This window comes from Cnephaeus nilssonii (assembly GCF_951640355.1).
Source record: "Cnephaeus nilssonii genome assembly, chromosome: 2".
In the NCBI taxonomy this organism is placed as follows: domain Eukaryota; kingdom Metazoa; phylum Chordata; class Mammalia; order Chiroptera; family Vespertilionidae; genus Cnephaeus; species Cnephaeus nilssonii.
In genome coordinates this window covers 57,849,364-57,864,744 of record NC_137073.1, presented here as the reverse complement: position 1 = coordinate 57,864,744, position 15,381 = coordinate 57,849,364, and the positions used below count along the sequence as shown (strand labels likewise).

Below are 15,381 nucleotides of genomic sequence, written 5' to 3'. Positions count from 1 at the left end.
TATTTTTTTAAACTTTCATGGGCTTGTGCACAATGAAGGTCGTATTTAGGGGGAATCATTAAGCAATCCCCCTAATTTGGAGATGAAGTTACTTTCATTTGAAGCAAGAGAGGGAAACTAGTTTTTACTTTTAATTAATATAAAATGGATGAACTTAGCTATCTGCACAAGTTCAACCTTAAGATATTTCTGGAAATAGTTGCTAATGGAGTTGAATCAAACACTCAAATTCAATCAAAATGTTTATAGAGGAACCTCACAATTAGACCTTAAAATTGCTATCATAAATACATTTTGTAATACATAAAGTCAGATTCTAAATAGGTGTAATCTACCTTGTATGAAAAAAATATATAAAAAGTTGGAACAAAAGTTGGCATTGTTTATGCAGCACTATCCAGGGGGAAAACCTCTGAACTAGAAGGCACACATCTTGTCATTAGAGATCATTCTTCTATGTAGGGCAGGGGCCATTTATTACACTATCCTAAAGCCTATGTCAGATATCGCTCCTATGTACACACCTATACTTTTGAGCTGTGCTCATTACAAAATAACTTACTTGCAAACTTAAGTTTCCCAGGGAACTTCTTGCCAGTTGAAAAGAGGCAGCATGGCCTGTGGGATGAAGGGTCAGGGGGAGGGGTGGAGGGGGTCACTGGGGGGAAAAAGGGGATATCTGTAATACTTTCAACAAGAAAAAATGTGATGGTTAAGACAGTGGACACTGAAGTCAGACTGACCACTTGGGTTCTAATACTGATTCTCTCACTTCTGAACTGCGTGAACTTTAAAACTCACACAACCTCTCATTTAATCTAAATACTAGGATATTTGCAATATCCATCTCATAGGTTTATGGTAAGATCTGATTATATCCCCAGAATAGAGAGGAATGACCCCATACTATATGGATCTTTGAAATTAAAAGGTCATTATGCAGATATAAATAAGATCAATATTCATTAACCATTGTAAATGATTCATGATTCACTGTTGGTCTCTAGCAAATGTTTCAAAATTGCAGAATGCTAAAAGTGACCACATGTAATAATTTCTGGAGAAAATAGTGCAGAGTCTGAAAACAAAGACTAGAGGATTTAAACATTTGGTTTTCCAGAATTGTCTCCTGGAAGTGAACTGCAAACTAGCCAATTTGAAATCACAGATCATAGGGAAACCTTGAGAATGTGCAGTGTGTGAGAAACCATTGACCTCTCTTGCCATAAAGCTGTAGTGACCAGCTGACAGCAGTTAGCAGGACTATAAATTGAAGAGAAATGACTGTAACTTGTGTAACAGTCTCTTCTTTCAACTACAAACACAACGAACCACACATAAAATTGTTAAGGATTTCCTGATGTCCATGGGCTTTGGATTTTGATCAGTCTCATGCATACTCGTTAAATAAATGCCAAATTGTCATTGGCTGCGGCTGAGAGGCAGGGAAGACAAAGGCATTAACTAAACTATGCCTTTATATTGATGTACAAAGTAAAACCAAGGGCTTGGGTATAAGAAATAAGAGAAAATTGGAAAAAAGGGATTTAATTTATTTTACAATATTACAAATGATAAAATAATAACATCCAATTGCTCTACATAAACAATAGGAAAACAGTGTTGGACAGAATGAATTTGACAGAATAAACCTCATCTTTCATTTCCACAAATTATATAAGAAATATTCAGTAGCAATTATTCTGTGCAGCAATGCTATCTTTGTAAACTTTTTTTTTCCAGCTATATACATTTGAACCACTTGTGCTTTTGCCTACTCAAAGAAACCATGTCTATTCAAAGGTGCTACTTAAATGGGAGACACAGAGCCTGAAACCACAATCTGAAAACTGCAATTCAAATACATTGCCAGCTTGAAGACTTTTTTTTTTTAAATTTTAAAGTTTTTTTTTTTTATTTAAGATTCAGACAGACTAGACCCTTATTGTAACTCTAGGTATGAGCAACAAAGAATTCATAAAGTAGATACCTCTTAAAGCAGGTTAGTAACTGAAGTCTCAAAAGGACTTCTTTATTCTACAGGGGTCTTATCTCCAGGGTGCTTCACAGTGAGGCCCCTGAAGATGTTAGCATAACACAAGTCTAGTGTGTGTATAGTCCAGACTCAGTGTGTATACACACAAACACACATATATAGCATTGTATATATGCATCACACATGTCTATTTGTACTATATAGATATATCTATAGCACATATATAATAAAATATCTATTTCTAGGTGGTCTTTATTTGGATTTTCTTTCATTAAATACAACCAATAACCTTCTCTCACTTAATCTTTAAAACACTGGTATATTGATAATGTCTGATGGGGAAATTTCACACCTGTAGAGGTAACAACTAATTCTATTTAACGCTTCCTACACCCCTTCCACAATTATAGCTACTTCCAACAATAACCACGTGAAAACAACTCTTTTATGAACCAAATACCACATTGTGTGCATTGTGACTGACTCGCTCAATCAGAAATAAATTATTTTGTTCACCTTTTTCCTGTGTAGTAGCTTAATAACTAGTTGGTATGTACACTACCTATAACGTATAGAAGGCAGCTATGCTCACCACTATACCACCAATGCAAGCATAGCGTCATTGAAATAAATTGCTTCTATAAGCATATATGTAGAAATTCCCATTAGCAATTGATACACACTTCATATGATACACAATACATAAATACATTTGAATGCCCAGCACCTTCTTTTATATAGAAAAACTTCCACAATAATTTCAGCAGTCCTGTGGGCTGAATAATTAATTAGAGTTGCCCAGAAAATCTGTTACTGATTCTTTTTTTTTATTTTTTTATTCCAGCAACTTAATATTAATAATAGAACAGGCTGGGTGATAATGATGAACAGGTTTCCATGGCCTACTCATGTCAACAGCACAGTAACAACTATGTTCTCTGAAGGACAGGAACCTTTCAAAATCAGCTGCCTGAGCATTGCCAGGTACTGGGTTAAATCATAACAAAGATATAAAAAACTAAAGCTGTGAACATATAATAGTACAAAAGAAAAAAAGCAGGTATTTCAAGTATGCATTTATAATTTGATTTTATCATGATCCCTTTTGCCTCCTTATTGGTTAAATCTCAATTATTTTCTTATTCTTGCTGCAGCTTTCGGTGACCTCCTTGCCCCATTAAGGCCACAGTAGTTCTTGAAGCGGGAGGCATGGATGGAAAGGTTTATGATAGGAAATGAAATGATCGTGTACAGTTTGTATTCTTTGAACACTTGATGCCTTAATTGAATTCATTCTTGAGTAGTGAAAGCTCCCTGAGATGAACAAAAGTAGTCTCAGTTGATACTGAAGCCCTTTTTTATATGCCGAACATTTTCAGAACTGGGCAACGTATTTAGAAAACAGAAAGCACAGGGTAACAAAGCAATGTGAAGCTAAAAAGGCACTACCCAATGCATCTATGAGATAAACTTCAATGCACAGAACAGTGAATGGCTGGGATGCTTTAGCTGTGGCCTTAAAATTGTTTAAATAAATTTGTCTAAAATGCAGTAAAAATGGCAAGGTACCTTGCTGATGCTTTTTAGGACATACTTTAAATAAGTTCTGAGATTAATTTTACATATAAGATTTACTTGTGACTTCAAAATTTCTATAGAATTCAATTAAAGGCTACTCAAACAGCTTATTCACAAATGGTCAAAATTAAGATTCTATAAATCACCTACCTATCTTTGATTTATTAAGTCCATCAGATTTTTCAACTTTACCTTCATAACATGTGCCTAATTCTTTTTAAATTTCCAAAAGATAAGAGATTAATGATAAAAGTACATATGTTCTATCCATTTGTAGCTAAGCATCTCCTTTATTCTATTTTGTTTTCTTAGAGACACATGCGTTCTCGGAAAATATAGTCTCCCATATCACACAGTTCTAACATATTTTTAAAAATAATACCATATATCATTAATATATTAAGAACTGTACTGAGAATATCCTTTTTCGTGATTTCATATACATTCTCCACTCTATTTATTCTTTTTTTTTTCCAGACTGTCTTCTCTAAAAAACAAAGCACACATACCCGGTGGGCTATTCCTCTTTCTCCAAACTGCCTTTGCCTGAAAAACAAGAAGTCAACTGAGTTGTTTCAGACCAAGAGTAGAAGTGGAAACAGCACTTCTGCTTTCAAAAGAGACAAGTGACCGTCAGAATCACCTACCAACGTAGCACGAGTTACCAGCAAACAGGCCTCCTGGTCAATTCTGTTGTACACTGCAACACCCCAACTCACTTTATTCGTAACTCCATGTGCTTCTTTGAAAACATATTAATATGATAACGTTGAATAAATTTAACCACAGGAAAAATTGTTGGTCAATTTAATTCATTCAAAGTGCAAAATACTGACATACAGTTTCATTGTTAAACCTATTAAAATGAATCATCTCTGTTATAGAAGCAAAACTCATTAGTTGTTTCTGCACTGAGAAAATGTATGCTATAAGGAGCATGCCAACCTTTCTATTTGAATAAGGGAGATATCAAATAACTGGAAGTCACATTTCAGCCCTATCAGGCAAACATTTACTCTTAAAGGGCAAAGTGCTTCCACAAAATTATTATGAAATGTAAACACCATGGAAGTCTTCCTTCAAATAAAAATAAAGTTTGAGTTTTGAAAATTTAAAATACCTAGAGAGAACTTTCACATTAATAGAATAACACATTAATATATTATTTTCATGAAAAGAAAATGGTTTGTTGTGTAGAAACATCAGTATAATCTTTGGTACCAAAAGTACATTTTTTTTTATGGTGGCTAATATTACCACCTCAGGTGACATAGAACATCTTTTCTTTAGAATGGTTCAAGATTATTTAATGGTACAGTTTTGCTGGTACCTTCTATATCACAGGAAAAAAATCTGGAGGTTTAGAGTTGTGCAAAATAAAACTGTTTTACAAAGTCATTGTGTGATTGCTCTTTAAAAATTTAAGAAGTTTAAAAATGATCACATGAAGGTTATTTATCTCATTCATATTTGTCTTAGAAATGATTTCTAAACACCCCAAACCAAAAGAGATTCCAGACAAATAACAACAGAAACATAAAACTCATGATCAGACTCAGAGTCCTGACTGAAGGCATTTCCTTGAGTTGTTTAATCGTGTGTATTTCGCTGCTCAGTTTCCATCTTCATATCTGCTGACAAGGATGGTTCATTTCCCCAAGGGCTGAGTTGTGTTCCCGCTGTTCCTCTTCTCATGTGCTTGGCATTGCAGAGGCAGCCCGACGGTGATGAACATCTCTGTTTCAGTAACTAATGACAAGTGCATTGTTGGATCTTGTAAACACTACTGATTATACATTCAAACTGTGTTCTTCGTGGAAGTGGCACTTACTAGGACCCTTGAAGTCAGCATATTTAAATTTTAGAGCACTTCGCAGGTATTTCATCAGCTGGTAGTGGATTTCTCATGAATGTCCTTGATCACCTTTCAGGTAATTGGTGGATGCTGAAACCCAGTCTTGTTTTGGATCCTATTTTCAGATCTTAGGAAGCATCTTCAGAAAAGAAGTGCATATTCAGTTTGTTTGTCTGTTTTCAAATGTGCTTTATTGCTTTACACACTTTCCTGTTGTCAGTTTCAGAGCGCCTCGATTGTGTAGCACATTTAATGTTTTGAATTCTAATGGCATTCTGTGAGGACTTGCATTAGAAAAGTACCTATATTTTAAGTCATCATAGTAATGATATTTGACGGCTTTTCCATTCAAATCCTTAGGGAAAGGCCAGAATCCATACAGGTGAATTTCATCACAGAATCTTGTGGCAAGTGTATACATGAGGAGACCTGTACTGGGTCTTTTGATAGGAACTTTGTTTGTCAGCCAGTAACTAGAAATAACAAGAGCACACACACAGAGAGAAAAGATAATTTAGAGAAACATACAACATAGCCTATATCAAATATACTATGAAGAATTGAAGTAAATGAAATTTGAAAAATATCTTTATAAATAATACACAAAAGATTACTGAAGAAATATATTTCTTAAGCATTTAGAATACTAATGCATTTATTTTATTATATTGCTAATTTTTGAGGTCATATAATTAGCCAGGGTACCTGAAATGTAGGTAAATATTGTTGTGTAATCTTGTATTAAAAGTAAATTAGTAGCAAACATTTATATACAGAATACATTTATATTCTCAGAAAGTGTCAAATATGTTGGGAAAGGCATAGTAAGTGGGCAGTGACTAAGTAATCTCCTGGGTAAAGAGAATTTGAAACTATGCTTATTGTTTTTCAAAACTTCATATTTAACTTAAAAACCCCAAACAAATAAATGCTTTACCTGCATTATACTAACTTATTTCTTCAACTTCAATTGTCCAAGTCATACTTTATTAAGGCTAATTAAAAACATTACCTCAACCCATAGAGGAACAACATAAGACATATATTTGCAACGAATTCACCACTTATGCAGTTTAACATTTTGTAAAATTGGTAAAATATATGTCAGTGCTAGTAAGTATTTTATACGATTCATTTTAAAAGGCATTAAAGTACCCCAAAATGTTATAACCCATCATTGTTGCCACACTTTGTTCATTTGAAAAGCATGCAAACTCAGAAGTTAATCAGCACCTCTGGTATGAAAGGGGGTTCCCAATAGTTCTTGATATATTTATTATCTTGTGTGGAACCTGCTGAAAGAATAAGGGTATAGATGTTCACCTATTTTAAAGTTGTCCAATAATAAATTGTCTGGTATTTTTAAAATTTTGTTTTAATTAAAAAAATGTTTTAATTAATATCTCCTATTTGAGGAAATATATTTCTGCCATCCAAATGTAAGGGGAAAGTTATTAGATTTTGGTCATAGTTGTATTTAAACACTTGGCTTAGATTTTATATATTATTATTTCAATTTTTAAAAAATAATTCATGATGCTTTTCAGCGGAGAGCAAATATATCTAGACTATTGAATATGAAAAAAAAAACACCAAAATTTCATTTTACTTTATTTGATAGAGAAATATTGGACTTTCAAACCTCACTCCAACATCTCAAATAGGAAAAAAATCACTTTGCCATTATCATTCCTTTTTTTTTTTTCCTTTGTATCCCTCTTTAAACCAGAAGTGACCTTTTACATTTTTATTTTTCTTGCGGTGAAGGCCACATGCTGACTGTGTTAAGCAATGTGAAATGCATCATTGACCTTTTGTTATTACAGGTGTTTTAAGAAAGCTTATCCTTCAGTAAAGAAGGTTCATAAGGAATTTTCAGAGAAGAACATCTAAACATTGTCTCACAGCCCAAAGGTAGCTGAATGAACAAAAACTATACAATGCATATTGGTAACATCATGAGGGAACCCAGATGTTGATTCCATGCCTACAGTTTGAATACATTGAAGAAGCTGGTTCAGCCTGCAGTTGGTGGTTGTACATATCTTTGAATACATTAAAAAATGTTGAACTGTACACTTAAAAAAATTATTTCCATCAGGGAGTGCCAATGATTTGGAATAGTTTGGCAGTATGAAGGTCATGCTAAATTATGTGTTTTAATCTTATTCTAAGATGAGAAAAAAATAACTACCAAGCAATAATATAATGTTATCTTATTTGTACTAGAGGCCCGATGCAGGAATTCGTGCTTGGGTGGGGTACGGTTGGCCCAGGCCCCAATCAGCAGATTGGGGCCAGGCCTGTTGGGAGGAAGAGACGGCGGGAGGTTGACCAGCCGGCCCACCCCGGCTGGGGGCAGGGGCTAAGGGCAATTGGCCGGCAGGCCCTACCTCCGATTGGGGTGGGGGGCCTACTGAGGGTGGGGCTGGCCATGGGGAGGGGCTATGGGCAGTGGGCCAGCTGTCCCTGTCCCCAAATGGAGTAAGGGCCCATTGGGGGCCAGCGGCCTATGGGAGGGGCCATGGGTGGTTGGCTGGCTGGCCCTGCCCCTGATCAAAGTCAGAGGGCCAATCAGGGGTGGAGCTGGCTGGGAGGAGGGGCCATGGGCCAATCGGGGTGGTGGAAGCCCATCAGGGGCAGGGCAGGCCAGGGAGAGGGGCTGCAGGAGGTTGGCCGGCTGGCCCCACCCCCTATTGGGGTAGGGGGGGGCAATCAGGGGTGGGGCCGGCTGGGGGGAGAGTCTGCGGGCCTATGGGGGTGGTAGGGGCACATCAGGGGTGGGGCTGTCTGGGGTAGGGGCTGCAGGAGCTTGGCCACCCGGCCCGACCTCCTGATTGGGCCAGTTTGCTGGCCGCAGTGGGTATCATAGCAACCAGTCTTTCCAGTGTTCCGATCGTTGGCTTTATAGATGATAGATAGATAGATAGATAGATAGATAGATAGATAGATAGATAGATAGATAGATGATAGATAGGAATGAAAGATCACATTAAATGTGACTCCATAGGCACATTATAAATAGATGCTTTTCATTTCTTAATTCTGGTGAGATATGCTGGAATCCACTTAAATATGGTTGGTCATAGACAAAATACCAAAGCAACTCCTATATATAATACAAATAAGCAACTCTAATGTTAGAAATGCTGAAGGCAAAATTATTGGCCTATTTAAAAATAATGTCAGAGGTGAACAATCACTCAACATTTTTAGATCCAGGCACCTTATAAGATAGCACAGAGTTAGTGAGGTTGTCCTCTTATCCTCATGTACCTGACATCTAAATGCAGAGCAGGCAAATGAGCATCATGGGAAGGTCAGCACATCCAGAGAAACATAATCCATATAATAAAAGCCTAAGTGACTGTTACAGTGGAACAACCAGAATGACCAGTCACTATGATGTGCACTGACCACCAGGGAGCAGATGCTCAATGCAGGAGCTGCCCCCTGGTGGTCAGTGTGCTCCCACAGGGGGAGCACCACTCAGCCAGAAGCCAGGTTCACAGCTGGTGAGCGCAGCAGTGGTGGCAGGAGCCTCTCCCACCTCCATGGCAGTGCCAAAGAGCAGCAAGCTGAGCAGTAAGGAGTGAGCAGGTGGGTGGTAAGGAGTGAGGGATCCTGGATTGTGAGGGATGTCCGCCGGGTGGTCCCAGACTGCAAGAGGGCACAGGCCGGGCTGAGGGACCGCCCCCCCCCCCTCGCCTCTTCAGTGCCTGAATTTGGTGCACTGGGCCTCTAGTCTATATATATAAAAGCCTAAGTGACTGGCCGACCAGCCAACCGTTCGACCAGCTGACCGGTAGCTATGACGCATACTGTCCACCAGAAGGTAAATGCTCAACACAGGGATTCTGTCCTACATATTTGTCAATATGTTGGTTCATTCTTTGGAGTAATCTATGTGTAGGGGTTATATAAAGTAAAACTTAAAGCAGTCATCCTGGGCCTGCTGAACTAGAACATCTCTGGTATTTTGCTTTCAACTGTTCAAATAGTCCTTTCATGCATTCCCAGTCTGCAGTATGCAACATAACATGAATTCATTTTTTTTAAAGTGCATAAAACTTAAATTTGTTTTAAAACTTTTGGTAAAGTTAGTGATACTTATTTGTAAAGATTATGAGATGATTTGTCTTGCCATAAAAGAAAGGTTGGTGATAATTTCTTTAAAAAAAATAGAACTTTCAGTACTGTACATCCTGAGAATAATTCAGTCCACCATGAATTAATTAATTCTTATATTATTCCAGAGAAGCAAAAAATGATCTTATATCTTCTTCTTGTGTGAGGAAACAAAAAGACAGAGAGGCATATTTTATGTGATTTGGCAAGCTAGGAGTACACCCAGGAGTAAAAAACACAAGCAATCTATTGAAAAGTAGCAAAGATAATAATTTACTGAGTATCCACAATGGGTCAGAGATAGTGTTAAGAGCTTTAGGTATGCTGTTGTTTTTTTCTTCACTTAATACTCACCACAAACCTATGAATAGATATTATTTCACATATGAGGAAACCAGGCTTGGGAAGATTATATAACCAGTTTAAGATCACGGAAATTGTAGGTAATAGAACCAAGATTTAAGCCCACATCTATCTGCCTATAATATTTTCAATTTTAACTAAAAAGGAATTGATTTCCTTAGTTTTCAAGATCATTCAGCTTGAAATAGCAAGTCCCAGGGTCTAGTTTCCACATTAAGTTCACATGGGGAAAAATGAAAGATCTGTCTCATGTTTTGGTGATTAACAGTCAGCTGTTGGTAATGCTTTTCACACAAAAGTTTTTGGGTTTTTTGTTTTATTCAAAGGTAAGAGCTGACCAATATACAGGAGCCACTTTTTCCAAGTACCCTCTCACAAGTATTTAAATCAGAAGAGGATTTTATAGTTTCAATATATAACTTACTTAACCACACTGCAAATGCCAAAGGCAGTGACACTGTATCAAAGGGTAGGGATTTCCATGCAGATTTAAAAAGTATTTTGAAGTGTCATGAAAATGAAAGCAGGAATGTGTAACCTCAAGAGGTCAATCTGTCAATATTTTTATCTGGGCGCCCTTTGTATACAGAGGTCTGTATTAAGTAGGTGATAAAAAGAAAACAGAAAATTCTTTCTGCAGAAGCCTTTGTAATCTACATACAGAAAATATTTATCCACCTTCCTAAGCCTAATTCATCAGAGGCACAGAGGAATTATGGCATGTGGAAAAAGAGTAGGAATAATACCTTAGTCCCAATAATCTCTATATTCTGTTTGGTACCTGTTTATGTTATTTGATGTCCACTATAGAAATCCAGACTTTGACCTTAGCTCTGAATTTCATTCTTTTTCTTTTTATCTGGCCAGTTCCCTAGTCAGTTTATGTGTAGATGCAGTGTTAAGAAATTCTCGATCTACCTAAACTATATTGGTTTTGCCAAGTGTCGCATATTTTATTAGTGAACATATAAGTCTAATGACTGAGATAGTCATTCTACTTGAAACTCAATTTCAAAGTACTTTCACATGAACCTTATAAAATTCTGTTATATATGATACTAGGAGTCCAGTGCACGAATTTGTGCACCTTGAAAGGAACTGTGGGCTGTGAGGCTGTGGAAGGCACAGGGGTGGGTCTTGGCCCATCCCGTCTGGACCCTCCTGCCACGCCCCTGGTCCCCCGTCTGCCGGCAGCCCCGCTCCCACTGCTGCAGCTCCCACGCGCTGACGGCACCGGCCCCGTTCGCACCCGCTGATGGCGCTGAGAGATCAGGACCGGCGCCGGGCCCCGGCAGCGGGTGCGAGTGCCAGGCTGGACTGTGGCTCGCGGGAGCAAAGAATTTTCAGTAACCACCAGAGGTTTGCTACAATGACAGCGACTGGTGCCCTGCCCTGGTCTGGCACCCCTGCTCACCTGCTCCACCATCCCACTGCAGACAATGCCCACCACGGTCCACACAATGCCCGCCATGGTGCCCCCTGGTGGTCAGCGCACGTCATAGCAACTGGTTGTTCAGTTGTTCTGGTTGTTCCACTGTTCCTTCTATTTGCATATTAGCCTTTTATTATATAGGATAGTATATATGAGCATTCCTACTTCACAGAAGGAGCAGTTAATAGCTTAAGAAGTAAAATAACGTGCCCAATTTTGCTCAACCAGTGCATTGTACATTGGTATGTTGGTAAATGTTTAATAGCAGACACTGATTAGGGGAGACCATTACAGATCTGCATTTGTCAATTTCCGTGGTGTAAATATTCCCATCACAGCTAATTTCAGGCTTCTAACCTGACATCAGTGAACACTGAGATGGGAAGAGATGACATAATCAGCTCTTGCAAGACAGCTCCAGTATACCACTGACTGCAGAAAAGACATAGAAAATATTCCTCCTGACCTGCAGTTCCATAAGATTTGTACAAGAAAATTCAAAGTTAGAGAAATGTGCCTCCGAGAAATTTCCAGGTAGTTGTTTATTTTTGCCCTGTTTGTAAAGAGAGAAGATAGGGGAATGACTTGCATATCTGTAAAGACAGCTTCACCACATATTAACACAGAAGTTTAACATTATTTATCTATTTAATAAAAGCCTAAGCACCCATTATGGTGGAATGACCAGAACAATTGGTCGCTATGATGCACACTGACCACCAGGGGGCAGACGCTCAATGCAGGAGCTACCCTGGTGGTCAGTGCGCTCCCACAGGGGGAGCGCCGCTCCCAGAAGCTGAGCTCACGGCTGGCAAGGGCAGTGGCAGTGGCGGAAGCCTCTCCTGCCTCCACGGCAGCGCTAAGGAGCAGGGAGCAGGGAGCAGGCGGGCGGTAAGGAGTGAGGGGTCCCGGACTGCAAGAGGGCACAGGCCAGGCTGAGGGACCTCCCCCTCCCCCAGTGCATGAATTTCATGCACCGGGCCTCTAGTTATGTAATAAAATAGAAAGATAAATCTATTTCATCTCATGGTATTTTAGCACAGTGCTGGATACAAAGTAAGTACTAATGATTGTTTAATTTCTTCTTGCTGGCATTTTGGAGATTTGTAGTGTTAAAAAAGTGGAGAACACACATGGCTTGGCAATCCCTGAGTGACAATATTTAATAGTGGGAAAGCACTGAAAAAGCGGCAGTCTTGGCTTGGCTGTGCCTTTAGCGAATTATGTGATCTTGGGCAAACCCCTTAAACTTATTCAGTGGCACATTATCAACCAATAAAATGAGATCCTTAATATGGTTTCTACCACATATAAAACTGTCATTTATAAAAGGTCATAGTAATCTGAATTTGGATTGAGGAACATGAAAGTTCATCCAGTTGTATTGGTAGTCACACTTCACGTTTTGCTTGTAGTTGTTCACTACTAATAATTTTATGATATGTGATCTGAAATAACATGCAGCATTTCCCTTCAATAACATTATAGAGCTGTTTGATAAAATCACCCCTGCTGAAAAGTTTAACATCATTTCCAATTCTCTATAATACCTTTAACTAGAGGTCATAAAATTGACTTACACATTCATAATAAATTGATTTTTAATTCTCTAAAAATTATAAAACTATTCACTATAATTTCAAAGATAAAACTAATGGGAGAGAATGATATCACATAGGAAAATGGAATTTTGTTGAGATGTGAGAAAATTAAAAAAAATAAATAAACAGAGGAATCCTTTAGACTTTATTTATCATATCAGAAACCTGAATCAATTTAAAAGGACTACACCAAAAGTACATCATAAGTTAGTTAGATTTTGGTGAAGGAGAATTTAAAGATAATTATAATGCATAAATGAATTCTAACTATTTTGAGACTTCTTAAAGATAATGCTTAAAAACTTGAACTGGATCATGGAGGTTATGGCAAAAATAAAGTGGATGTAAAGCCACAGGTTTTAATAAGCTTCTCTTTTAACCAAATTGAACTCTGAAAGATAACTGTAATTGATAATGTAAAATGTCAGAATGAGGAAGTGGTGACATCCAAAAGGTGAAATATAAGCAACAGCGAAGGGGTATGGTTTTGAAGCATGATGAAGGAGTGAAATGAGGTTAGTCCTTTTGTATTATCTTTCTTATGAGATTAGATTGCTTTTTGAAAATCAACAATTACGAAAAACCTTACATTTTTCTTATTAAAATTAAGAGGAAGCAGTAAAATCATTTATCACAAGACATGGAGTCCTATAGAAAAAGAAAGAATTAAAATCAACTGGGGTAGATAATCCCAAGACCTAGCAAAAAAATGAGTCATATATTGTAAGATGAAAACGATAGTGGTATTTTACCCATGCAAATGTTTCCTTTACATAAACATTTAGTCCAAGGAAGCACTTAGAGATTACATTTCCACATTCCCCAGCCAACATAAGAACAGTTTCCCAATAAAAGTCCATTTTACTATAATAACAAAATGTAAACAACTCTTCTAATGGTCTGATGATCTTATTTATGCTTTATTTGAGTTATTTTCATATAAATGTATATGTTTAGTTTACATTAACCTTCCTGATAGGAATTGTACTAAAATCTATTTCAGAAGGAATAAGGACCAAAAATGTGATCTCTAATCCATTCAGTAATTTAGAATGCTTGCTAGCAAAGTGTACAAGTACCAGCCAAAGATCAGAGTTCTTCTCAAAACCCAGTGAAGTAATAAAATAAAAAATAGCCATATGCAAGTTCAAAGTGTTTTTTAAAGCTTTCCCAGCAAGTATCAAAATAACAGCGTGTGGGGAGGTTAGTTAAATTTAGGTCATTATTCTCTCTTTTTATTCCTGCCATAGAGGATGTGATGCTGAAGCGACTTGATATTCAGACATTTGCCTTGTCTCTGGCATAATTTATCCCTCAGTAAAGGACATTCGGTAAGCATATAATGGGGATTCTAGCTTAAAAACAAACAAACAAACAACAAAAATGGGGGTATTGCTAAGGCAATGCCAGGGATGCAGGCTGTGGGATCTGCGTTATACTCCAAAGCTACCTATCACTAGAAATATAACTGCTCCACATGATTAATTAAGGGGTTAATTTAAATTTTTATATAAAGTTTGAAGGGCTATAAGGTTGATATATAATATTTTTCAGCAAGTCAAATGTCAATAAATACTTATTTTTCCCCTCCAGATGTCAATCTTTATTTGATCCAAGTCCAATCTCATGGAATCAATGCAATTTTCCTCCCCTTTCTCTGTTTTTAGCATAACTAATGCTGATCCCTTCAACATATTTTTAAGCAGAATCACTTAATATATAAAGCACATTTATAAAGTAGTTGCTGAATGGAAGACCATTAGTATTTATTTTTTAAAAGAATGCTCTTATACTTCTGAAGAAATAAAACAATCAGAAATATAGCTGTAAATACAATTACATTATGTAATATAATATTCTTTACAAAGGAAAAATATGGAAGTGAAAACAGTACTACACAACCAGACTATTGTTTAAAAACAAACAAGCTGCCCCTTGCAGTTATTTTAATATTCAGATAAAATTCAATGTTGAAAGAATGAAGTTGCACCCCTTCATCATACCCATTGCAAAAAATAACTCAAAGTGAATCAAAGACTATAGTTAAGAGCTAAAACTCTTAGAAGAAATAGAGGAATAATGTAATATGACCTTAGCCAAAGCCTCCTTAAATATGACACCAAAATCACAATTGATAAAAGAAAAATAAATTGGACTTCATCAAAATTAAAAATGTTTGTGTTTCAAAGAATACCATAAAAATGAAAGGGGGAAAAAAAAAACCCACCACAGAATAGGTGAAAATATTTGCAAATCACATAACTGATAAGAGGCTTGCATCTAAAATTCATAAATTTTATAGCTCAATAATAAATACACAAAAACACTTAATTTAAAAATGAGCAAAGGAATAGACATTTTTCCAAAGAAGATATAAATTGCCAATATGAACATGAAAAAAATGGTCAACATTAATAGCCATCAAGGA

The 15,381-nt window shown here is 37.0% G+C and overlaps 1 protein-coding gene across 1 annotated transcript in view; it reads right to left on the bottom strand.

Annotated features, from left to right (window-relative positions):
• Positions 1-1,600: 1,600 nt before the first annotated feature.
• Positions 1,601-15,381, bottom strand: part of ST8SIA4 (ST8 alpha-N-acetyl-neuraminide alpha-2,8-sialyltransferase 4) — an 89,749-nt gene continuing 75,968 nt past the window's right edge. The window contains exon 5 of the mRNA XM_079795819.1: positions 1,601-5,902. Coding sequence (XP_079651945.1) covers positions 5,620-5,902 — 283 coding nt within the window. The 3' untranslated portion in view covers positions 1,601-5,619. The remainder of the gene's footprint in view (positions 5,903-15,381) is intronic.